A 26989-nucleotide genomic window follows, 5' to 3' on the forward strand; every position below is an offset into this window, starting at 1 on the left:
CTCATATGCATTCTCTTTCTGGGACTGTTTTTGGGCATCATTTTTGGACATCTGGAATTCCCTTGCCCTCTTTTTTTATTTGTCTAAATTCTGTTTTTCAGCATTCAGTTACACATTTCATCTCTTTCATGAGTCTCTTTCAAGAATTCCTTAATTGTCCTGATGCTATAACACATCACTTTCAGACATTTAGCATTCATATGTACTGGTTTGTTTTATTAATAACTTCATATTCTCTTGTCTCTCCAATTCCATTGTATGTCCCCTGATGACAGGCTGTGTGCCTTAAACATCGTCTCTTGCTATATTTAACACATATTCTTTTGTTAGAAAAATTTTTTAAATTATTACTTTCAAATATCTGTCTACCACCAAAGGTTACTGTGTTATTGTCAGGGATGAATGGGAACATTATGATAATTCATTTTAGGTCTGTTACTATTTAAAATCCCAATCGTGGGCAGGACCATTTCATTATCACTTTGTTGTAAGAAGCTCAAAATTCAAATTCAATTTTAATTAGTCACTTAACTGACATAGCTTAATATTATGAATGATCAAGAAAAATGATTAGGACCTGCGAGAAGCCTTCCTTCTTTCGATGGTCATGTGTGGAATATTTACTCAGTATGTGGGTCTCAGTGACCACTCCCTCAAATGACTATAAGCCATTTCAGAAACATGTAGTCATTAAGTATATTTTTGTTTTATAGATCTAAAAATGTTAAACTATGTCCTTCTTTCTTAAAAATAGCTTATGTACCTCCAAGAGATCTTAGTTTTTCCGAGGTGACTTCTTACAGTTTCAAAACCAACTGGTCACCCGCTGGAGAAAATGTTTTTTCCTACCACATCACCTACAAGGAAGCCAGTGGGGATGACCAGGTCACGGTGGTGGAGCCAGCGTCGAGCACCAGTGTCGTTCTCAACAACCTGAAACCAGAGACATTATACTTGGTCAATGTGACTGCAGAGTATGAGGATGGCTTCAGCATTCCCTTAGCTGGAGAGGAGACCACTGAAGAAGGTGTGCTGGGGTTTGTGTTACTGTTTTCCAAAAATGATCAGTTTATTGTAGAACAAAATTACCATTTGAAATAACCATCTACTTTATAGTTCAGAATTGTGAATCCTTTGTAAGATTCAGCATCTTTAAAATACAGCCGTTCATAAATCTTTTTAAAAAGAGAAAAAACTTTTAAGTATAAACCTTAGATTTATTTGATGAATTTGAATTTAAGAGTCATAGAGAACTATTAATTATGGAATTAACGCTTGAAATGCTGTTTATCCAGAATTTTCTGTTCCACATTTCAACAGTCTCATGTTCAAACACTTCTGATGTTGCCTTACTTTATCTATGGATCTAATGACAAATATATATTACCAAATGTTTTCTGTCTAATCGTGGTAAAATATACATAACATAAGATTTAAAATGGAGAAGAACAATTAATATCTCTTGTAATATTGACTATATTTATCTTAAAGAAGAATCGTCTGGTCTTAGTCCTTCTAACCATTTTAACCATTTTAAGTGTACATTTTAGTAGTATTTAGTGCATTCATAACGTTATGCTATCATTACTAGATCCATTTCCAAAACATTTTTATCTTGCAAAACTGAAACTCTATACCTATTAATAACTCTCCATTTTGCCATTTCCCTATGTCCCTGGCAACCACCATTCTACTTTCTGTCTCTATGAAACTGACTATTCTAGGTACCTTATATGAGTGGAATAATTCAGTATTGGTCCTTTGTGACTGGCTTATTTCACTTAGCATAATGTCTTCCAGGTTCATCCATGTCACAGTATGTGTCAGAATATTTTTTCTTCTTATGGCTGAATGATACTATATTGTAAAAATTTGCCACGTTTTAGTTATCTGTTCACCCATAGATGGGTATTTGAGTTGCTTCCTTTTAGCTATTGTAAATAATACTGCTAAGTACACGGGTGTACAAATTTTACTAACTTTTTAAGCAGTATTTTTTTTAGATGTGTCCTCTTCACTGAATAGAATTGAAAATTTTCTGATCCATTTCACTATATTTGACATTTAAAAGGTCTAAAGGTCTAAATGGAGGACTAAAATCAGACAATTCCTCTTTAAAATAAATAATGTCAATATTTCAAGAGATGTCAATTGTTCTTCTCTGTTTTTACTGGAGATAGAAGAGGCCGAAACAGCACTGTGAGGAATGTAAGATATTTACAAAGAAGTATTTGCTGACAGAGAAGGCACATATTCGCATACCTTACTGATAAAGGCTAGAGAATCATTTTCCTCTGAAAGATTTTTCAGATAAGATCGATTTTTTCTTTTGTGCATGGTTTAGGTATATTTTTACCTGAAGATAAGCAAATAACTAAATGGCCTAATGTGTCTTCTTGTCTTATGATTTTTGTGATTGTGTAACGGAGAAGTCTGTCCTTAGATAATTCTCATTTTCTGATGACTTCTCTGTAATGCCCACATTGCTGTTTCATGAGCCTAGCTCTTTTTCTTCAGCACTTTGGGATGGGGATGTGAATATGTCTCAAGAAGAAGTTTAAGTCTAAAAGGTTTTTGAGTAGAGGTAACTACATTCATATAGACTCTAGTTTTTAGTCATTAAGCTACAACTATAGAATTTGGTAATGGCCTTCCAATTCTATTTGTCTGTAGTGAAAGCTGAGATTTAAATTTTTTTTTTTTTTTTTTTTTTACCAATAAGGAAGTTTCTGATTCTATACCTTCATTAAACTAATAATTATTGAGCTTCTGCCATGTGTTAGGTACTATAATAATTGTTTTTAATGGATAATATCATTTAACTACTTCAGTAATCCCTTAAGTAGTCTTATTTTTATTGTGGGATAATCTGAGGCTCAAAATCACATATATATTAAGCTTCAGAGCCAGTATTCAAACCCATCAGTTTATCTGCCTCATTTGTTTTGACTAATTCAGTTTTTCCTTGTCATATGAAGTGAATGATGGGGTGCAAGTCTGCCAACTGTCATTTTTCTCTTTTTGGGGGAGATATAATTCCTTTCTCCCTGGAGTGATCTGTTGATGTGTTGGATATTTAGGTAAACTTCTAATTGTATGTGAGGTGCATGCAGGCATATTGCACTGTGATTTCATCCCAGTGAAAGGTTATTGAGAAGACAATAACCTTTAGTTAATTTCCTGAATGTATTGTCCATGTGGACAACATGCCTGTTAAATAAATAGGTCATTTAAACATGGTTACTAACCACAAACCCAAAATTTTGGGTTTCCTCAAAATTTCATTTAAGACCGTGAGTCAGTGGATGTTACTTATATTGCAATTTAACCTCAAGATTTATATCTAACTAGCATTCATCAAGTACCTATAATATATTTGGTCCAGCTCATGGACTGTCTAATTATCTCCAAGTCAAATGACTGCATAGATAAAAAGTTAGTTGTAGGACTGATTGGATAATAGTTCATTCAAGTAGGTACATATGGTAGAGCTGGGTGTCAGGTATTATTTTCCTATTCTCTTAAAAACAAATCTAATAAGAGTGAAAGCCTTGGTTATTTATATTTGAAGAAGAAAATTGATTTTATTCTGGAGTTTTATGTCAATGTGAATTAACCATTTAATAGAGTACTTATGATTCTAAAAGTTTGCTATTACATACCTATTTATTTGGTTAAAAATTATCAATACTTTGTCTCCTTCTGGATATTTTATTTGTTTGCTGTTTCAGAATCTAGTTAACATCTGGCTAAATGGATGCAATAACCAGGATGTTTGCCAATAAACTGCTCTTAGCTTTGCTTAGAGAAATGCTATAATTTAATGATCAAAAGCTAGTTGTGTACTTTTCATATAAAAATGGCTAACTTTTTTTTTTTTTAATTTCAGTAAAAGGAGCACCTCGAAACCTAAAAGTGACAGATGAGACTACAGATAGCTTTAAAATTACCTGGACTCAAGCTCCAGGGAGAGTTTTAAGGTACCGAATTATATATAGACCAGTTGCTGGTGGAGAAAGCAAAGAAGTTACTAACCCAGCCAATCAGAGGAGGAGAACACTGGAGAACCTGACTCCAGATACAAAATATGAAGTCTCTGTAATTCCTGAATATTTCTCAGGACCTGGCTCTCCGTTGACTGGAAATGCAGCCACTGAAGAAGGTAGAGGAAATATGCTGATGATATGGTAACAGCCAAAATCATAGACTGCAGGGCAGACTTTGGACAATCGTCCAGATGCTACAAGCGTTGAGACACTTGGTCTCAATTATCTGAGTATTTTAGACTGTAGTCATTTTAGACTTGAATTACTCAAATTTTTGACTTACTCATGATGGTATTTATTTGTGTTAATATAACTTGAATGCTATGGTATGATCTAAATATCTTTTAAATATAATATTATTAAATATTCTAATATAAATTTAAGGATGACTAAGAATTAAAACTCAAAATGCCATGAAACAGATTATGTATTACTTCTTCAGGAAGATTTTAAAATAGTAAAATTTTTATATTTAAAAATATGGTTAGGCTCCCAGGAGAGAGTCTGATTTTGTGGCAAATTATTAATATTTAATGTTATTCACTGAGAAAAATTAAGGCATTCATAATTTTTATTTTATTCCTGATTTTTAAAGTTAAAAAAGTAATAGCATATTAGCAATAATGAACAGTTATTGAGCACCTATTTGTGTCAGGTTCTGTGCAAAGGGCTTTTCATATAGTATCTCATTTAATCCCTGCATAGAATCTATGTAGTTATTATTATTATTCCACTTTTACTAAGAAATTGAGGCTTAGGAAACTACATAATAACACAGGCACATAATAACTACATAATAACTCAGGCACATAATAACTCAGGCACTTAGTTGCTACTAAATGGTGAATCTGAGTTTGTGGATTGTATTGTCCTTGCGCAGACACTCACAAGGAACATCCATTCTAGCTAAACCTGCATCGCTACTTCCCACCTGGTTTAATGTGGCTAATTAGCCTTTCCTGCACAGACACTTTCTCCTTCTACCTATTTTCTCCCTTTGCTCTTGCCTTTGGGAAGTTACTACTTCTCTTTTTCTCTTTCTCATTGGGGATCTAGGGTTCTTGGTGTTGGACACCATAAAAAGACCCAATGACTCTTCATCTTTCCCTTTTCTGAAGCAAAAGTGACTGGCTGTTGTGTGCCCAGCAGAGAATGTCATAGGGTTGGGTCCCTTGAGACCCTTCAGAGATGGCATGGCCACTCTACCAGAAAAGTCATGAAATGCCAAACATCACAATTGCAAAGGAACATGCAGCCCAAGTTTTACCCAAAAGCTGGGCTTCTTTTAGGCTGTTTGCTCTCTTACATATTTTTTTCTAGGGACAGCATTATTTTTATCATTTATCATTTTTATCATATCAGCATATTTCCTGGCCATTACATTTAGATGTTTATAGCATTATGCCAATAAACCCTTTTTATCGAAGATTTCTTAGAGGAGTTAAAATTTTCATTGTGATATTAATCAAGGTATGCACATTTTATGGTGCTTTGTTCCGCTTTTAGAGAAAACCTTGTAGGTTTTTACATGACACATTCTAGTATGAAAGATTTTAACTGTGTAAACACAGAAGGGGAACTGGATGCCTTTCACTTTGTTTCTTCTAACACATAAGGCCCAATTTAGAAGTGCTTAAACTCTGTTGGCTAGTCAACAGTGACAAATACCATAACCTCACCCAGGATATAAATTTGATTCCACACACACACATATGCATATAAAGCAATGAAGTGTTTTTCAAATCATTTTATTAAATAATGAGTTTTGATTTTTTTTTTTTTTCATGAAGTTAGAGGGAACCCAAGAGACTTAAAAGTTTCTGATCCTACGACATCAACTATGAAATTATCTTGGAGTGGAGCACCAGGAAAAGTGAAACAGTATCTTGTCACATATACACCAGTGGCAGGAGGTGAAACACAAGAGGTCACTGTGAGAGGAGATACAACCAATACTGTGCTGAGAGGATTAAATGAAGGGACACAATATACCTTGTCTGTGACAGCATTATATGCATCTGGGGCTGGAGATGCTCTTTTTGGAGAAGGAATGACACTTGAAGGTAATTACTGTCATATTTTATAGGAATCCTTGAACTTGTTTGTGATTGCATTTAGGAAGCACATTTAGCAATGTGCAATCCTTTCTCTTAAAAGAAATTTGTATTGACAAATAAGTAACCATAAAACTGCCTCTTATTCAGATATGTAGAATGCAAACAACTGAAGATTTTAACTCAGTTAGAAAAAAGTGTATTAGGGAGCTGAATGCAAAATAAGACCCTAAAAATACGTCTGTAATGCCATGGGTTTGTTAAATGGAGAATAAGTGTGTGACACTCACAGTAGGAAGGAACTTTGGGAACCATCTGTGGATGGATGAAGAGGGTTTGCATTGCCCAAGGTAGCACAGCTGCTTCTATTGTCCAGGAAGACACAAGAACCCTACTTGTGACTCTCAGTTCTTTTCATTCACCATGTAAAAAATATTCATAATAGCTTGAGAAATATGAGAATCCAGGTTTCTATTTGTTTTCCAAATGACCTCCAAAATTGAGTTCCATTTTAGAAGTTCAGAGTTAATGCAGTATTTAGTAAGAACCATCAACAAGACTTTCCTTGGTTCTCTAGAGTTCATTGTCAGAGCCTTCATATCTCTTAGGATTATTTGAAATATAATGGCAGCTTAGAGTTAACTCACCACAGCTACAAAGTAAGTCATGTAAAAAAGAAAATACTAATTTAAATGAGAATAGAATATAGTGTTAAAAAGAAATATCAGTGGATGGTTACAGTGATGAGTCAATACTGTAGTTGGAGGTCTAAATGGAAAATCAAAAAAAGTTTTCCTTCTTGTTATCACCATCTTTTAGCTGACTTATTTAAAATGATTATAAGAAGAAGAAGAATCTGAAGTATCTTTTGTGATGTGTAATCACAGTGATATTAGGCAAAATATCCATCAATTTTTGTGGATGCAGGAGTTTGGAGGATTATAGATGTTTTAGTTAGCAGGAACAAGGCAATTTTGATTAAAACTTCAAAACTTAGTCAAGAAATAAAAACAAATAAAAAAATTCTAATAAAAATTCTATCTCTAGTAGTGATCGAGAGTTCAATTCCAATAGTCCATGAAATTTACTTTGAGAAGAGGATTTAAATGAAAGTTTAAGTACCTGTGTGTAAAAGACTGATAAGAGTCCTGCTTTTGCTACTTAGCCATGTGACCTTGAAATAATTCCTTAACCCCTTTGAGCCTCAGTTTACCCATCTGTAAAGAGAGGATGATCATTGTTACCCCAGATCTTCCTACTGTGGAGATCAAATGGGAGAATGTAAGTGAAACTTTTTGGGAGCTGTTAAAACCATACGTATATAAAATTTATCAAAAAGAAATAGCATTCACTTTAGAACTGATATCTAAAAATATAGCTTTTGTAAGTATTTCAGAGATATTGATTGGCTACATAATCTAAATAATAAAAGCATGAGATCTTTACACCTGGAGCAATATCCAGAATTACCGAGAAGTTTGTCCTTTTCTTTTGACCTTTTGGATCCTCTTTCTGATGTACTTTCCACAGGCTTTGAACATAGATTGTTTATAGGATTTTTAAAGGGTAAATTTTTGAGCTTTTATGTTTTACAGAATAGTTGTAGGTTATCTATATTCGTGAAAATTTCTCCCTTGTAAAGAATATCTTGGAAGTAGTTTAGTAGTTTTACTTCTGCTTGTATCTTTTAATGTTCTGATATTCTTCTGCATTTTCTTACTTTAAATATATATTAATACTCAATCAAAATCCTCTTGATTTAAAAAATTATGGAATTTTTGTTAAGAATAATATATAAACAATCTTTGGAAAACAAAATACACATTTTAAATGAACAGCAAACACATTCTGTTGGGCTGTGATTTTTCTAGGTGTACAGTTAATTTGTTTATAATTTGATAGCTTTGCACAAGTGGCATAGAAAATCTACCAACTTGCATACATGTGTGAGGATGTACTTGCGTACATATTCGATTAGAAGTTATCTCCAAGGGAGATACGTGGGTAGTAAAATAATTTTTTTTTCATTTATACCACTCTCTTTACCTTGGTGAAGGATTACATGAAATGCTGTCAGCCTGCTTTTACTAACATATTTATCCCATTGCATTATGTGTGGTAAACTTGACAAATATGTGAAAGCATAGTTGTGACTAAATTAACATAATAGAAGATTTTTGCCCCTGGTTATTCCATTTCATTTTATTGTATTAACTCAGCCAAATCCACATACCATATACAGGAATAGGATATGATGGTAAATGCAGGGAATGGAAAGCCCAGAAACGGAGCCAGGCAACTGCTTTTGAGGGCTGCTGTTTTTCTAATCTGTTTTTCTCTTGGGAGTAGAGGTGGTAAGAGCCTACCTTAAAGGAATGTTTCTTCCATCCAGAGGCATGGCTTAGTGGGCAAGAGCTTTCTGTAGGTTGAAAATTTTATAGATTGCCTGAAGTGCATTCTGTTCAATTCAAAAAGAATTTTAAAAAAATTTAGCGTGGTGTACAACCATCCCTAACTTGAATCTGTTTCCTAGCACTTTGTTGAATTGCAGCCAGCGATCAGAAAATTCCCCTGTCCCTGGAAGAGAGATTTATTAGTATTGGCATTGAGGAAGTTCATGGTTGGCTCTAGTGCTGTATGAAATAGAATCACAAAGGCAGAGTTTATTACTATTTCAGATCCAAACTTCAGAGGAATCTGAGAACAAACCATTAAGTTTGATTTACATTGTTTTTTTTTCTTATTGTTGTTGTTGTTAGAGTGGTTTTAATGTGATTACTAAAACATTATTGTACATGTGCACTTTAAATTTTGATAGAACTTTTACTTGTCACTGTTAGTGTTTAGAGAGAGGAAAACCTGTTATAAACCTTGAAATGAATAATACTCATTTTAATTCAGAGTTTTACCACAAATGAATGAAAATTTCAGTTTGGGAATAATATGGTTCTTTTTATTTTTGAGTGTTGTTTTTTTGGCTATGGAAAAGATGACTTTTCAGAATCTCCTTTGTTTCAGTTGCTATAGTAACCTGCCAATGTTCTAGACATGAATGGCTTCCTGTACATCAAACCAAGCTAACTCAGCTGACATTTTGCTACAATGAGGTTTTTAGCACATCAGGGAATTCCGCATGATGTTGAGTAACATGGGACCTCTCCAAGATGGACTAAACAAGGCCTCTGTGTTTCCCTAGATTTACTGCTGTCTCATAATTTAAAAAATTATACATTCTGGGTATAACAACTCTGATGTTTCCAAGGAACTTTAGCATAATCACCAAACAGTAATTCGTATTTCCTTTTCTGTGAATTTATGGCCCACTAGAGAAGAATCTAAATCCAATTGGAGAGGTAATAATTATAAAAGAAATCTGACACAGGCTTTGAGGTTGATGGATGATTTAATTGTTAAGGGGCTTTTTTTTTTTTTTAAAAAGAATTCTTTATTGTTTAAAGTAATTAAGTTAACTTATCAATAGTGAACTTTGTCCTTTTGAATGGTGGCTCTAATTTATTGGTTGTAAATCAAGTGTGTTTCCACATGAACATTATCCAGAAGCAGGTCTTCTGTATTCTGCTATGGAAAGTTGGATGACTTTTGAGTTGAGCTCTAACGGAAAAGACAAATTTATTTAGAAGAGGGTTTACATTACATTTTCAATTTAACTTCTATTTTTGAAAGTGGTATGTGAAACTCAATGAAAGCTGGCTGGAACAATCTGTAAGATGAAATACAGTTTCATTTCATAATGATTAATTTTTCAGTTATCATCATTGGCTAATTTGTATTATAATTATATTTGAATTGGATGATGATTTGCTTCTCAGAAAGCGAATGGAAAAGGGCTAAGGAAATGTAGGAAAGTTATTAAATGAGGCATTAGTTTTTTGGCCTCGTAGGTGGAAAAAAGTAGAAATCAACCCCTCGTGGATGTGCAGCTCATGAGAAATGCACCTGTCTAAATTACTTCCCACAGCAGCAGCACGGAGATGCATGCAAGCAGGCATGTGAAAAGTGCCTTTTGAACATATGCAAATACATTTTATAATCAGAGTGGAAATGCTGAGTGTCAAAGTTTCAAGAACTGATGAATTTTGTATGCCTAAATTTATGACGGAAAAGCATTGTTATTCCTTATACCTATACTGGTACTATACTGGGGAGAATAAGGTAGAAAGGAAAACTACTGAGAAGAGATCAGAGGAATATAGACGAAGGCATACCGTCAGTATAGAAGATGATTTGTTTAAAATGGCTGCCAGAGATTCTATTATCAGAGATAAAAGTAATGTAGAAAGCACTGACATATAGTCCAGAACCATGAGATTAAATATTGAAAACAATATCACTTTGGTAAAAAACCTGAACAAACTAAAACGTCATAAAACATACATTTGTAAGTCTTAGGGCAGAGGGAAAGGAAGAGCTCAAGGAGGGAGGGAGCCTTTGCTAGAGCAGAAGTGGATCCAGGCTCGGGGGAAAGGTGGTGACAAAGTGGCAAAAAGTCTACTGGAGCCGTTTCTGTTCCTTGCCACCGTTGCTATGCCTTCCCTTTTTGAGGAACAGTAATTCTCCCTGGAGAGGCTACTAACAGAATTCAAAGTGCAGAAATAGAACTTTACATTTCTGTACAATTTCTATGATTCAATGATTCAATGGGAAAAGGATAGAATTTTCAACTAATACTGCTAAATAATTAGAGATCCACATGAAAAAAATTAAATTATAAATAGACTTAAATGAAAGAACTAAATCTATGTCTTCTGATATCTTTCCCTCTTATTCCTCTCTCTCACCTCTTCCCTCCCACGTACTCTAAAAAGAGACTCTCTCCCAAACCCAATCTAACCAAACCAAGCTGAATAATCTCTTCCTCGTAGACCAGCTTGTAGTTATTGATGTCTGAAATTCCTTAGATTGAGAGCAAAACCTATAATTCAATATATTAAACCAAACCAAGTGCCTGGCTGGGCAACACTTAGATTGATCCTCAGTCACAGGGAAATGTGATGAACTTTTGAATAAGAAGCACGTGTAGAGAGAACTATTTCCTTTCGAGACAGGATGCAGGGTAGTAGAGAATGGTGGACACCTTAGTTGTATTTGGGATGGAAAGGATGTGATGAGAAGGTTCGGCCAACTTCTTACGTATCTGAGGGTCAGCCTGTAGCCTATTGCACCATCTAAAGAGTGATTTGTTGTGCATGGCCATAGACCCACACAGTACATAAACCATCAAGCTGTCCCACACAACATCATTGTGTCTAACAGTTTTGAACAGTTTTCCTTTCACCACACTTGTCTTTAGTTTGAAGGAACCCCATTACAGAGTGAAAGCAAGTATGAGGTTTCCTTCCCACGATGAGCAAGCCCGCCTTCCAAATAAATGCCTCTCTAGGCCTCAGACAGAAGCAGCAGAAGGGAAAAGAAAGAAATAGAGAAAAGAATAAAGAATTGTAAAGCAATTAGGACCACAGAAGAAGTTTAAAAGATTTAGAAAGCATCAGTTCTTAGGCATATCTCCAGATATTTCAATTTAGTTCATTTGGGCATGGCCTAGGTTTTGGCTCTCCAGGTAATTCTATGTATCCAATTAGGTTAAGTTCAGTTATTTTGCTGCTGAGGGCCCTGGGCCCCAGGAGTTGACATAGTCTGCTGGTGGCCTGCTCAGCTGGTAGCACATCTAGTTCCAAGACAAGCTTGGCTACTTGGCAGCCTATCAATTATGTCATAGGATATAATCCAATTGCTTCATTTTTATTTGGTAATCTAATATTTGGCCAAGCCAAGATTCCATTTTAAAAAACTTCAAGGATTATGGGTCTGATAAAATTTACTTGTCATGATTATATCATATTCTCAAAATTCTTTGGTCTTATTCAAAAGATGGCATACCCAACCCTCCTGCTTTCTTTTGAAGAAAAAAAGTTTATCAATGTTTTTGACAACAGTATAAATTTAATATTTAGGAATATTCTTATCAAACTGACTGATTGACATCGAAGCCCATTAAAGTGGTTTATTTTTTCAATTTTGGCTATTGGATTGAAGTGTCTTTCTCCTTTCTTTGGAGTCCATATTTCTATCATTAACATGGAACATCACAATGTCAGTGCCTGCAAATAATGCCTTTGTATGACACAGGCAGAAACTATTATTTTCTGAGACTTTATTTTTTCCTGTAGTTGGAAGCAGTGTTCACTCAACTTAGTGTTGTTATGCAATTAATTAGAACTAAGAAATATTTTTCAGTTAATATTTTATTTGTATCTTAAAAACTGCTTTTACGGGTTTTTTTCAGGATATTGATAGACATCATAAAGATCCTTTTTACAATTTTACTAGTATTTTGTTCTAACTTTATAGGTCTTGAAAGTGTTAAAATAGTTGATTAAAATCCATGGGAAATTTATGCTTAGTGACCTAGGCTCCTTTTGTTTGTAGCCCAGAAATGTCTTTGTGAATGTATTTTTGCTTCAAACACAATTCTCTTTCTATTATTTTCTCACAGTGAAATCATTAGCCTGTGTTTGTGAAATTGATGTCTGTTGTCATGGAAATAAACGATATCACAAATTCAATGCTGTACAAAGTAGAGAGAAAAACAAGCTGAGAAGCACAAACTTTGGGAAGATTAGGAGCTAAAATTATTGTTTGTAAATTACTCCAGTGTTAATTTGGAAGATAATACACACATTCTAGCTAATTTTATTTGTCTTATATATTTTTGGAATGTCATTAATGCAGTTTTTAGCTCATTTAAATTTAGTCAGTTTTAAGTACAATTGTTTCACAATAGCTGGTTCTAACTGCAATTTAAGAAATTTAGGAGAAGAGACATATGAAAAAAAGCTGTACATCAAGCAAAAGAAGCATGTGTTGTACATGTAAAACTTAGACATCAGTTGTGGGAATATCAATAATCAAAACAAAATAAAAAACAAAAAAACCCCAGCAACCAAACCAAACCAAACCAAACCAAACCAAAGAAACAGTTTGTTTATATTCTTTTAAGTAGAGAAAATATAAAGGTGTGAGACCATTTAAGTAGCAAATACAAGTAGAGAAGACCTTTAGATGAGAATTAGCCTCAAATACTTAGGGAAAAAAGTTAACATGTTCTTAAAAATAACTATTCTTGGTTACAATGAAATATGTAACTAATTTCCCTCTAGAGATGAAATGTCTTGTCAGCAGTTAAAGTTACTTATAATGGAGTTAGGATTTTCCATTTGAGCTTGGGGTCTGACAGGATGCCCAAGCATCCTAAATTCTACTGTATATAATAGGTTTTTGTTCATCCAGATTTCTTTTTTTATTTATTGCTTTCTTTACTTTTTGTGCTGAAATTTAATTATTTAATTAGAGTGTTTTTAAGATATTCATTTTTATTCTTTAAGAAAAATAACAGCTTTCAAAATTCTTGTAACAACATTATATATCATTTGTTTGAATATACAATTACTGGTAAAGTGTATGCGGTAGAAGCAGATAGTTTTATATTTATGTCATAGTGTGGCATAAACCCTAGTAAAGGTAGCCAGTATAAAGTGACCTGTATATTTAACTTACATTTAAATTATGGAAAGTGAGGGTTTTATTGAAAGACATCTGTGCCTCCTATTAAGTTGAAGTTTCCATATTTTTCCATTTGCGTTGTATTTTTTTTTTTTTTGAATGAAAGAGCCAAAATTTAGTAGCAGACATTTTTGAGCGGCTAGAACAAGTGATGTGTTTTATTTTGATGACTAATCACTTTTAAGTTTTCCAGGAGAATTGGTGGCTTTTAGTTTCATTAGTGGTAAGCTGTATTGAAAATTTGCACTTCTGCTTTTTTAACTGCATGAACAAATAAGAGTTTCCACTAAAAAGTGACTGTTGGAATTAAGATTTGTAAGTGATATGAAATTGTTGAAGTTATTGTAAATCATACATTGAAACTGAGCTTATTTAAATTAGATTAGAGAAGAAATGATACTGATAAAGAACTGAAGATCTTTTTGAACAATGGGCTATGTCATAATATTGCCTGAAATATGGTCAAATTTTGGGATTAAGGTGCATTTTTTTCCTTTGGAACAATTTCTGTTAGGCATATGCTCCTTCACATTTGGGTGTCATCTTTGTCCTAAAGGACCTTATAGTCTGACCGAACATACGGGGGGCAGGGCGATGGGTAGGAATCAGATATAGTTCCACAGTTTATTTCATCAGTCTGTTCCACTGACAACAGGACAGACAGCTCAGAAAGAAGAAATGAGCCACTTTAGACAAACTGAGTTTGAGTCCAGCAAGTTAGGATGTCTCCCAGGATGAAGGAATATTTACATATCTAATATGTTTAAAAATGATTCCCCTTTGATTTCTATTCTAGAACGTGGTTCACCTCGTGATTTAATTACTAAAGATATCACTAACACATCAATTGGGGCTTATTGGACATCTGCTCCGGGAATGGTTCGTGGTTACAGGGTCTCATGGAAATCGCTTTATGATGATATTGAGGCTGGAGAGAAGAGTCTTCCTGGAGAAGCAATTCATACTGTGATAGAAAATCTGCAGCCGGAGACTAAATACAAACTTTCGGTATTTGCAGTTTACAGCACTGGAGAAGGAGAACCTTTGAGTGGAGAAGCCACAACTGAATGTAGGTAACATCACACGTATGTTTGAGTGTGCATTGGTGCTACCTCATAGCTATCAGCTCAAGTGACATGAAGCCGAGCCCCTTGCATTTTTCTCTTTATATGATCATTGAAGACTAAAAAATTAGGACCTTTAAAGAATGTGGTGTAAATTCAGGTTTATTTAGTATATAAAATTTATATCAAATTTTGAAATGTTGACTTCCTTCCAACTACCTATTTCTCTCTCTCTCTCTCCCTCTCTCCCTCTCTCGGAATGATCAACTATATAAGAAATTCAACTACACAGAAAAACTAGTTGAAAGATCAGGACCTATGTAGACAAAGAATTTGGCACATTTATAGCTATATGACCTTGGGCAAGTTACTTAATCTTTTTTGAGCTTCAGTTTTCTAATCTGTAGAATGCCATCTCTTAGAGCCGTCTGAGGGTTAAGTGAAATGACAATGTGCAGAGCACCAAGTATAGTGCCTAGCCACTTACAGATGATTGATAAATGATAGTGGCTATTGAAACTATGATTATTATATACCCAAGACTAATCCTAGATTCTTTACTTTCTTCCTACAATAGATGGGAAGATTAAATCGAAAGCCTACTCAATTTTCCGGTGGCAACAATTTACCTTAATCTCATTAATTTTCTTTCTTGTGAATGATTTTGAATGACATACCATCAGTTATTATCAGCTGGCTGATGAAATATGTGTCAATATTTCTTAATTCTTTTTCCTAAAAAGTCACTTACTAATCATGTACATTTCTCAAAAGTTATAAGAAGGAAATTTATTCTTTTCATATGGGGAAATTTTTAGGAAAAGAGGAAAAAATGAGAGAATTCTTGCATTTCCTTTTATTAGAAAGTAGTGGAGGAATTGGGTAACTTTTTTTCTGGCACAATGCAATTTGAATTAAGTCCTATATCTTGATATTAAGTTACTTTTAAATTAAAATCTTTTGCTCTGAGTTGTTTGAAGAATCCATCTTTTTTGTTTTTTAAATCACTGGCAAACTCAGTTGTCTATGTCTAAGCTTAAATTTGTGTCAAAATTAACAGTATTTAAAAAAATCAAACTCAGGAAATTTAAATACATGGAAAGTCATATGACTTAGATAGTCACATGACTGGTTTACATAAGTAGTAAATGAAATCTTGTGTCTGAATATATTGGCAGATGTTGTTTAAGAACCTGGCAAAAATTCATTTGTGTAAAGAGAAACCATATTGTAAACTTAGGCCAGATATGACACATATAGCTAAATTTATTTGTAGGAGTAAAGATATAATTCATGTGGCTGAGAAATAGAAAAGAATATGTATTTAGAATAGAGGGGAGCTTTGAAAAAAACTCACCTCCATCATGTCTTCTTCTAAAAAGACTGAATCTACAGATTTTTATTTAGAATGGAAAATCTCTACAAGAGATATGTTTTAGCCAAAAGCAAGTATGCTAGCAGAAATCCTAAATAATTTTCCATCTCTAAGAAGCTGAGCATCTCAGAAATTTTCAGTGTTTCTTGGCTAATTGATTGATTTAAAGGTGAGCGAACAGAAAGGCTTCTTTTGAACTAGGAGCAGACTAGGCAGGAATGAAACATACATACATGCATATATTCATGCATACATACATGCATACATACATATCTATATATTAGAGCATGTGCAAACTGCTTAGACATCTAAGCAAATATGAGAGAAAGCAGGAACTTTTCTTTGTTCTACTACAATTTTGTTGCTGTGTTTTACTTTGCTCTCTTTGTGGAAAGTAAAGCAGTTTAGACAGTACTTTGAGAAATCTGAGTCAGTTGTGGTATTTAAGTGGTGGATGAATCCTCAAATATGGATAACTGGGCAGAGTCACAAGGTCATGCTCTTAGAGTTTCTTATAAACTTCCAAGGGGACGTTTTGGAAATATTTTCAGGATTGCTTTCAACTCAGAGACATGGTATGCACACTGTTGATAGAATGAAAACCATGAATTGTGGCTAGAAAGCCAACAGTTGAGAAACTTTCTATTGGCCTTTCAATTTATGGCTGCTGGTGTTGGAAAGCATTTTGTGAGAGTTCCTGAAACATGGAAAGAACTTAGAATGTGAGTGTTACAGCATTTTATATCATGTGGCATACCTATCAATGAAGTAAAAAATCTTGCTTTTTACTTATGGGGAGCCAATAAAGCTTTTAAAAATTTTTCTCTAAAATCCCAAATTTTCCATTAAAACTAGGATGAGATATGCTGTACCTTATTTAACTTAAATTCCTTTATCTTAAAGGATTAACTAAAAGGCAGGAATTAATTGAGGTCTTTGAACCATTTCAAGGTATGAAGAACATTTGACTATTATTAACATATTTAGATTGAGAAAATATTTTAAAGTTTGGGATATGTATGTTGCATTGCGTGTTCACCACCCAAAATCAAATTTGTATATTGCATTGAGTGTTCAGCACCCAAAATCAAATTTCCTTCTGTCACCATATATTTGACCCCCCCTTTTCCCTTATCTACCTCCCCTCTCCCCCTTTCTCTCTGATAACCACTAAACTGTTGTCTGTGTCTGTTCGTCTTGTTTGTTTGTTGCCTTCAGTTTTATATCCCACATATGAGTGAAATCATATGGTTCCCAACTTTATCTGTCTGATTTATTTCACTTAGCATGATAATCTCAAGATCCATCCATGTTGTTGCAGATGGCAGTATTTCATCTTTTCTTATTCTTTAATATTCCATTGTATATATGGACCACATCTTTTTTATCCAATCATCTATCAAATGGCACTTCGATTTTTTCATGTCTTGCCCACTGTGAATAATGCTGCAGTGAACATCGAGGTGTATATATCTTTATGAATAAAAGTTTTCAAATTTTTTGGGTAGCTAATCAGAAGAGGGATTGCTGGGTAATATGATAATCTATTCTTAATTTTTTGAGGAACCTCCATACTGTTTTTCATAGTGGCTGTATCAATTTACATTCCCACTAGCAGTGTATGAGAGTTCCTTTGACATATTATTGAATTTTACACTTGAAACCTATATAATTTTATTAATCAGTCACCCCAATAAATTTAATAAAAAAATAAAAAGTATTCATGTATAAATCTATGAAAAATATGGAGGAATCTTGAAAGTACATACTAAGTGAAAGAAGTCAGTCTATATAAGTATACAAAAAAAAAAAAGAAGTTTGGGATCCCATTCTTTTGAAAACAGGTTTCTTTTCAGACCAACACTTGTAAGATATAAATATCCATTTTCCTCAATTCTGAGTTGTGTGAAATTTGAGAATTTTGTATAAGAAATGTCTTGTTCCACTGAATTATCTAAAAATTTAAGATAGAAACAAAAGATCAGAAAACATTTTAACACCACCCTTTCTAGAAATGTGTTAGACACACACAACTATTCAATATTTGTGAAAATTTGTAATGATAACTCAAATAAATTGTTCTATATGCCATTCTTTTCCATGCTATTTTCAAAACTCTACATAAGGTCTTTACATTTTCTTGTTTGAAAATATACATTTTTTAAAATACTTCACTTACCTAGAGAATAGTAATAGAGAATTAAGGATTAATCTGAATAAATTTTAATATTTCCAGAAAGTAATAGAGTTGGCTCAGTTAGTTTTTTTTAAACCCTAAAATAAAAAATTGCAACCAATTTACTCTTAGTTGAAATTATACTTTTGCATCTCTCAGAAACATAACTCATAACCATATATTGAATTACTTTATTTTATTATTCTTATCTTTGTCCTCTATACATAATGTATCTTTTGTTTATATGGATGCTTTCAAGATTTTCTTTTTATCACTGATTTTAAGCAATTTGCTTATGATGTGCCTTCGTGTAGTTTTCATGTTTCCTGTGCCTAGGGTTCATTGAACTTCTTGGATTCGTATAAAATTTGAAAATATTTAGGCCATTATTTTTAAAAGTATTTTATTTATCACACCCCCACTCTCTTCAGGTACTCTAATTGTACATGCATTAGTCAGCCTGAAGTTATCACACAGTTCACTGTTGTGTTGTCCTGTTTTTAAATCTTTTTTGTGTGTGTTTCATTTTGGATAGTTTCTATTATAGTGTCATCAAGTTCACTAATCTTGTTTCTGCAATTTCTAATCTGCAATTTCTAATCCTGTACATTTTTCAGCTATAGAAGTTTTGTTAGAGTCTCTTTTATATGTTCTTTGTCTTTACTTAAAATGCTTAATATTTCTTTTATCATCAACATGAAATATAGTTATAATATCTGTTTTAATATCTCTTTTGAATAATTCAGTCATATATGTTATTTCCAGTTGTTTCTATCCATTGATTTTTATACTTATGAGTTTTCTTAGCTCCAGCTCCTATAACAAAATATTATAGACTATTGACTTAAACATCAGAAATTAATTTTCTCACAGTTCTGGAGGCTGGAAGTCCAAGATCAAAGTTCTGTCAGAATTTGGTTTCTAGTGATAGCTCTCTTCCTGGTTTGCGGATGACCATCTTTTTGCTATGTCATCTCATGGCCTTTTCTTGGTCTATGCATGCAGGGTGGGAGGGAAAGTAGGAAAGAGAGCGCAGGGAGGAGAGGGGGAACACATGAGGGCCAGCTCTCTGGTGTCTCCTCTTCCTCTTACTTTGGTTAAGGGGAACATTTCTGGTCTTGCAGGAATTGCTTCCTCTGCTCCTTTTGGGTGGAAAAAATCCCTGGCTTTGAGTAGTTTCCTCATACATACATACTGATTAGAACTTGGTTGAAGACTCAAGGAGGACCTTTTGCAGATTTTTGGAACTTTTTCTCTGTAATACCATCACTTCTATAGTACTCTGCTCTGCAAGTTCTAGGTGTCTTGGGCTCTCCAGACTCACAAAACTATCTTCTCAAATGAGGAGGACCACCAGGCTCCATCTGGATTCCCCTTTCCTGTAGTGGGGCTAGAAAGTCTCTCCAAGCAATAAGCTCGGGCAATCATAAAGTGAACTTTTATTTGTTTCCCATCTCTCAAGGATCATTGTCTTATGCTGCCCGATGTCCAATGCCTGAAAAACATTTTTCTCTATATATACACATTTTATTTTATTATTTTTTGAATTTATTTTTAATTTATTATTTTTTAAAGGTTTTTAGTTGCTTCAAGTGGTCCTTGCCCATTTGAAAACAAATTTCTCTTAGAATCAAGAAAGATTCTTTGCAGTTTTTTCTTTAGCTCAGTTTCTTTCTGTAAAAAATGCTTACGGCTTCTGAATGTTAAGGTTATTGAACTAAATGAAATGATCCTGCTTATAAACTCTAATTAGGTATAAGAAAAAGGATGTGTTGGCTGTTTTTGGATGTTTTGTGATCTGTTTGTGATACAATTTTAATAATTGAAATTTTAGTAATAGAAAATTTAATAAATAATATTGATTATATTTTAAACAAACACTTTACATACAGTGTTTACCAACACATTCACTGTTTGCCAATTTATCTTTAGAGCCCTTGAGATATTTCCTGTTGCTTTATGTTCATAGTTTTACATGTTTGTGGCACTCACAAAGAATAGTGTCCACTGTAGTTACCCTGGCTAGTAGTCATTTACGGATTGTATTTTTTCTGAAAAGACCTAAATAATACTTCTGAGTTGGCATTCATGATTTTTAGTATTTCCTACAGCATGATCACAGGAATTCTTTACAGATGGAAATATAATAAATGTCTTACAATCTTACCTCCAGAAATGGATGTTTTCTTCACTAAGGTCTCTAGAATGCAAATAGGAAATCCGTCCAATATGAACTTCTATTTTTTATTTATTAGCCGGTAAAAGAAAAAATAACTTACTGTGATCTTACTGAGATTAGGCTCACATGCCATCATGAATTTATGAGCGATAAGGATGCTAAGCAAGAGTACAGTGTACATATTTAAGATACCACAGAGGTTTTTTTCACATAAATGGGGAGGTGGACATTTATATTTTCTTTCAACATGGTATACATTTTAATCTTCCTTTTATCTCACAGTATCCCAAGATTCGAAAGCCTTGAAAGTGGATGAAGAAACAGAAAACACAATGAGAGTTACCTGGAAACCAGCACCTGGGAAAGTCATCAACTACCGTGTTGTATATCGGCCCCGTGGGGGAGGAAGACAAATGGTTGCTAAAGTGTCACCTACAGTCACCTCAACAGTGTTAAAACGACTGAAACCCCAGACCACATATGACATCACAGTTCTTCCAATTTACAAGATAGGAGAAGGAAAGCTTAGGCAAGGATCAGGAACAACAGGTACAAAACAATAATTTTGGAGGGAAAGTGTGTCATGTTTTAAAAGAGGACTTTAATACATTTACTTTATTTATAAATGTCTAAAATTAATTCTGTAATAAATTAGAATAATTAGATAAGATGCTTAATTAGCATATTATTTTTACCAGCCTAGTTTCTAAAATGATTCTACATATTAATATTCTAATGCGAATCTAATCTTCTTAATTGTGAGAATTATTTATACTTCCACTTGGGTAGTACTCTGTTAATCAAGATTTTAATTGGGTATTATATCCTGTGATACCAGCTTAACCTTTTTATAAATATATATTTTGAAGTGTTATGTTTGTGATGATTCTCATATATGTGACTTAGATATTTCTAATTTGATTTATTATTGTAGAGCTAATAAAAAACCCCAAAGCTTAGTCTTATGGATAATATTTAAAAATCTTTTTATTTTTACAGCCTCTCGATTTAAGTCTCCCAGAAACCTCAAAACATCTGACTCAACCATGTCAAGCTTCCGAGTAACTTGGGAGCCTGCCCCTGGGGAAGTGAAAGGTTATAAAGTCACATTCCACCCTACAGGGGATGACAGAAGACTGGGGGAGTTAGTGGTTGGACCATATGACAACACAGTTGTTTTGGAGGAACTTAGGTAGGAATGAACTATATTTGGTTGTGTTTAAAGATTGAATAACTTATGTAAATTAGTAGGTCTTATGCAGATAATCACTTATGTGTCTGTTTGCCAGCTGGATATTTAAGATTAGTTGAGGTTGCTTTTTTATTCTTGGTACTGATGAAGTTGATATAGTATTCAGAGGCAAGCAACAGAATTTAGGTCTGAGAAGATTTTTTTTTGTAATATTTTAATGATTTTTATTATTACATGATCAGGAATGGCATTTTTTTCAATAACACCCAGCTTTTAAAGAATTAACATCTATATTACACGATTTTACCAAAAGCAGCTCGTCTCTAGCCAGCTCTGTGGAAATGTGGGGTTTCCTGTGCCTTCTAGCAAGGCTCAGGTGACTCATGCTGAGATTCCAAGAGTGAATCTTCTTCCAGGGTGGGCCATGGGAGAGAGAAGTCAGGACTTTGTGCTTGGTGCCAGCTGGCAGGATCGGGGAAGGGTGGGCTGATTAAAAGTCTTGCTTCAGGCTGTGCGGTGGAAAACAAGGAAGTTGGAGTATGAACAGCACCCTGCATTCATTAGAGTAAAAAGAATGGACTACTGTGCAATGTCTTTTGAAAAGTTTGTTTGTTTCAACTATTCATTCAAAGATATTGAAATCTATGTAAATGCTTGCTATTTACTTTTATCAGAATAGGGAGAATGAAATTTATTGAGCCTACCATGTACCAGGTATTGTGCTAGGTGCTTTGTGTTACTTTGCAAGGTACAACATTTAAATTATTTTCTTAAAGCCTATTGCTCAGAAGCAGTAAGAGTAAACAGCCTGATCCTTCCCTGACATGCTTGGTGGCACGGTGGGGATTCTACATCTGATAGAAAGTCAAGACGGAAACTGGTGCTGTGAAGCCCTAGTATTCTCTAGAATGCTTGCTGGCTAGTTTTCCTTGAAACCCTCACATTGTAAGCTTAAACTAGAATGAAATGGAAGTTATTTTTCTTCTCTTGCAATGTGATGCATTTTAACTTCCTTTGAGTAAACATTTGCAAATTAAGATGAATGTCTTTAATAAGGGAAAAAATGCTGCCATTTGAGCCAATTATACATACAGACTATGTATTTTAACATTTCAGGGCAGGTACCACCTATAAAGTAAATGTTTTTGGAATGTTTGATGGAGGAGAAAGTTCACCACTTGTTGGACAAGAAATGACAACCCTTTCTGATACAACTGTAATGCCAATTTTATCCTCTGGTAAGAAATTGAGTTACATTTCCCTAGGATGCCTTGATATTATGAAACAATTTCAAATATGAGCTGTTAAATTAATCATACAATGAAACGTGACTATAAAACTTTCACACTAAAATTTAATCAAATAATTTATATACTGAAAAAAATTCTTTAAACATCCAGCTGAGCATACTTTTGACATTATATTTTTAAGGCTTTTCTTGTCAGCATTGCATTAGTTACATAGTACTGTATTATTTAAAGATGAGTTTTTGCACTAGGTAGATGATGTACATTTTTTTCTCTTTTTAATGACTAAAATGCAGTTTTATTTGTTAAAGTAATGGTAGAAATGATTCATTTGAGCTGAGCAAGCAGAGTTGGCTTACATAAATAGGTGGGCAGCCACAATTTGGGAAGCAAAATTGTAACATAAGCCCTTTAGATATTTTTACTCCTGCCACAATTGCAGCTTTGATGTACATGAAGCTAATTTTGAATATTTTTACAGGTTTGAATGAGAGATAGAATTTACTTCTAAATGTTTTCCATTACTTGCTAAAAAAAAAAAAAAAGAAGAAAAAGAGTAGATGTAGGCAGAACAGGAGCAGGCTTGGAAAGGCTTAGGTACTTGGAGCAGCATTTGGTAACCTCGGTCCTGAGTTAGTGTCTAATATATGAATGGTGCCTTTGTAGCGTAATGAGCATCACTTAATTTTTCTCCAGGAGGTTTTTTTTTGTAATATAAAGATCAGATACTAATATGGCAAGAGCTTAGAAAATTCATAGCTGGTAACATAAGCTCCTGGAAAAGAGAGCATTTGAAAATATGGATGTGGATAAAATAAATGAAAGTGTCAGATCTTGCTGTTTGCATTAATGTTCTTGTATTTCTCCTGTGATGATATTAATGACTTATATTTTTATTTTGTAGCCTGTGCACTGAGGATATTGGAATTATTCTCTCTTTCCAAAGCCCTAGCTTTGTATCAATGTTTGTGCTTGCTGTCTCTACAGCTCTCAATTTGTATATTTGTTTGCATACTTTTTCTAAATTGTCTTCCTTCTCTCTTGATTTTTTAAATGTGCGGACTTCACTATCTGTATTTACCTGATTGTTTTACATAGGAGATGATTAAGTAGTTAATAACTAAGTAATATGATAGCTATCAGGTTTTAAAACATATATTTTTACTTTAAAAAGGTTCTAATTTTATTAATATATACAATAGTTGCCTGGGAGCTTAATTACTTTACAAGATATTTTTGGCTTATTAAAACCTTTTTTAGGTTACACATTTTATCAGTTCATCTCATACTTGTCTGCTAATGACCACTGAATATTACAGAAAAATGCAAATCTAATCTTTAGATCGCATTAAAATTCTATTAAAATTATTAATGCCTTATAGTTAGATAGCTGTACATTCCCACTTATTTATTTGTGAGCCCATTCAAATTTATAATGATGGTTTAATTTAAGTCTCCAGGGTCTATGACTGTGGCCAGGAAATATGGTGAAAGATGAAGGAAAGATTTGCCATTGAAATCATTGGAGGAATTGATGATCCTTATGACTCTTCTTTGAGGTTAATAAATCATATGGACATATTTCAGTCTCAAATCCCAATGCTGTAGAACTGAAATAGTTAGACAGCACTGAGCATCCAGGGATTGGCAAAGGTGTGGCTAGGAAATAATATTGCTAAGAATTTGCTCCTTACTCTGCCCTGTCTCATAATTGCCATGTCAGGGATGGAGTGTCTCACCAGAGCTGAAGCAGACATTGTGTTGTTGGTGGACGGATCATGGAGCATCGGCCGGGCAAATTTTAGAACTGTCAGGAGCTTCATTTCTCGTATTGTAGAAGTCTTTGAGATTGGCCCCAAAAGAGTACAAATTGGTAGGTCTGACAACATTGAAATCATTTAGACATTTTCATTATGCTCTTTTATATATGCTAATGTCAATGGTGTTGTTTTAGCCCTTGCTCAGTATAGTGGGGACCCCAGAACAGAGTGGCAGTTAAATGCTCACAAAGACAAGAAGAGCTTGTTGCAAGCTGTGACAAACTTACCATACAAAGGAGGCAATACTCTCACAGGTGAGTAAGGATGGTCTGGTGTTATTTAACCTCCTGCTTTTTGGTCAGAGCTTATGGCTGAATAATGATGTGATTGAATCTTTTTAAAAAATCCCACTAGGCATGGCTTTGAATTTCATTCGCCAACAGAGCTTCAGAACCCAGGCTGGCATGAGGCCTAGAGCTCGGAAAATTGGTGTTCTTATCACTGATGGAAAGTCACAAGATGATGTTGAGGCACCTTCAAAGAAACTCAAGGATGAAGGTGTAGAGCTGTTTGCTGTTGGTAAGGACTGAAAAAGCTAGCAATGCTCCTGGAGTTAATAAAAGCTGAGGATATTTTTGTAGTTAAAAATAAAAATATAAAAGCATGAAAAAAACACGTTTTCTCTATCACATAATTTATCAAAATAATGTGTCAGGAAGTTAATTCATTTTTTTTTTTCTCTTTGTAATGAGACAGAATTACACATCTTCTTGGAAGAATGTAATGGGTCAAGAAGACAAATGTATTATTAATAGAATTCAGGCAAATTCCTGTTTGGTTTTCCATGGCACCATGTTTATTTTTGATATCCATTATTTCACTTTCCAGAAAAAACACTGAAGAGACACTTTTTCGTGGGAAATTGGTGCTAGAAGCATTTAGAAGAAGTTAATTCAGAATAGCTGTCAGTTTATATTATTTTATTTGTTTCCAGTTTATAATTATAGATAGGTAATCATTTTATTATTGAGAAAAATAATATTTTTGTTCTAGTTAACATTGACTGTATAAGGGTAGCCTGTAAAATATTTGCTTCCATTATTTTTTTTCTGAGAAGTGCTTTCAATTTGCATATATCTTTATTTTTGAGGTATTAAAAATGCTGATGAAGTTGAATTAAAGATGATAGCAACAGATCCTGATGACATCCACGCATACAACGTGGCAGATTTTGAATCACTCTCCAGGATCGTGGACGATCTCACCATTAACTTGTGTAACAGTGTCAAAGGCCCAGGTAAGGTTAGCCCAGGGTTTCCACCCTCAGCAGTGATAATATTTTGGGGGAGGGGACTCTTGTGCATTGTGAGATGTTTAGTGGCAGTCCTGGGCTCTGCCCACTGGATGCCACTAGCACCCCCTAATTTGTGATAACTAAAAATATCTTTAGAATAATCCAAATGTCTGCTGAAGAGAATACTGCCCTCCATGAGAATCATTGGTTTAGTCCCTGATTTTTTTTTTTTATTTGTTTCTGACAACATCAAACTAGAAATGACTTCTATCTTATTTGAGGATACTTTTAGTTTATATGTGCCTGTACACTGATTACACACACAGACACAGACACACAGACACAGACACACGCAGACATAGACATACACACACACACACACACACATACACACACACACGCACAGAGTGGGGGGAGGGCAGGGGAGAGAGAGAGACTTTGCTTGTCTTGTTGATGCTCTCCAACACTATTAGATTATGAGCTCACAAAAGACTTTTTCTTTTTCTTTTTCTTTTTTTTTTTTTTTTAGGAATGAAAGAGGGGTCTTATATCTGATTTGCTTTGCCTCAACTATAGATGGTCAGGTTTGATACTTTGCACTTGTATCCCTTAAATATACAGAGAAATTACAATTTTAGAGTTTGGACTTTTAGAAATGACAGATGCCTTTTCATGTGAAGAAACTGAGATTTAGAGGAATTAAATTACTTATTCAAATGGTCAAAGATGTTTTTAGAGATTTTTGAATAAAAGTAGGTATTGATAAGAAATTACAATTTGGAAATAAATTTGTGGAACTGAACCTGTAGTGACAAAGAGTAGTGCAAAATGATTACTATCTGTATAAATCACAGGACAAAATGCAAAATTGAAGGCTTTTGGAAAATTAATGACAAAAATTGTGGTCTTTATTATATGATAAAAGTTTCTTTTAAATACATGTAGATTATGGTAAAGATTGTCTTTTATTAATTTATTTTAGTTTTGGAAGAGTTGGAATGAATTTAACAAATAATGTGGT

At 33.8% G+C, this 26989-nt stretch overlaps 1 protein-coding gene across 4 annotated transcripts in view; it reads left to right on the plus strand.

Moving 5' to 3' along the window:
• Positions 1-26989, plus strand: part of COL12A1 (collagen type XII alpha 1 chain) — a 110599-nt gene that overhangs the window by 21767 nt on the left and 61843 nt on the right. For 3 of the 4 annotated variants that reach the window (XM_015600423.2, XM_006926377.3, XM_025042895.1), the window contains 11 exons: positions 755-1027; positions 3890-4162; positions 5837-6109; positions 14478-14750; positions 20758-21024; positions 21475-21667; positions 22784-22905; positions 24638-24787; positions 24869-24988; positions 25089-25253; positions 25825-25971. In XM_015600423.2, coding sequence (XP_015455909.1) covers positions 755-1027; positions 3890-4162; positions 5837-6109; positions 14478-14750; positions 20758-21024; positions 21475-21667; positions 22784-22905; positions 24638-24787; positions 24869-24988; positions 25089-25253; positions 25825-25971 — 2256 coding nt within the window. The remainder of the gene's footprint in view (positions 1-754; positions 1028-3889; positions 4163-5836; positions 6110-14477; positions 14751-20757; positions 21025-21474; positions 21668-22783; positions 22906-24637; positions 24788-24868; positions 24989-25088; positions 25254-25824; positions 25972-26989) is intronic. The other variant, XM_025042896.1, reaches the window with a different exon arrangement.

This window comes from Pteropus alecto, unplaced genomic scaffold (genome assembly GCF_000325575.1).
Source record: "Pteropus alecto unplaced genomic scaffold, ASM32557v1 scaffold7, whole genome shotgun sequence".
Lineage (NCBI taxonomy): Eukaryota > Metazoa > Chordata > Mammalia > Chiroptera > Pteropodidae > Pteropus > Pteropus alecto.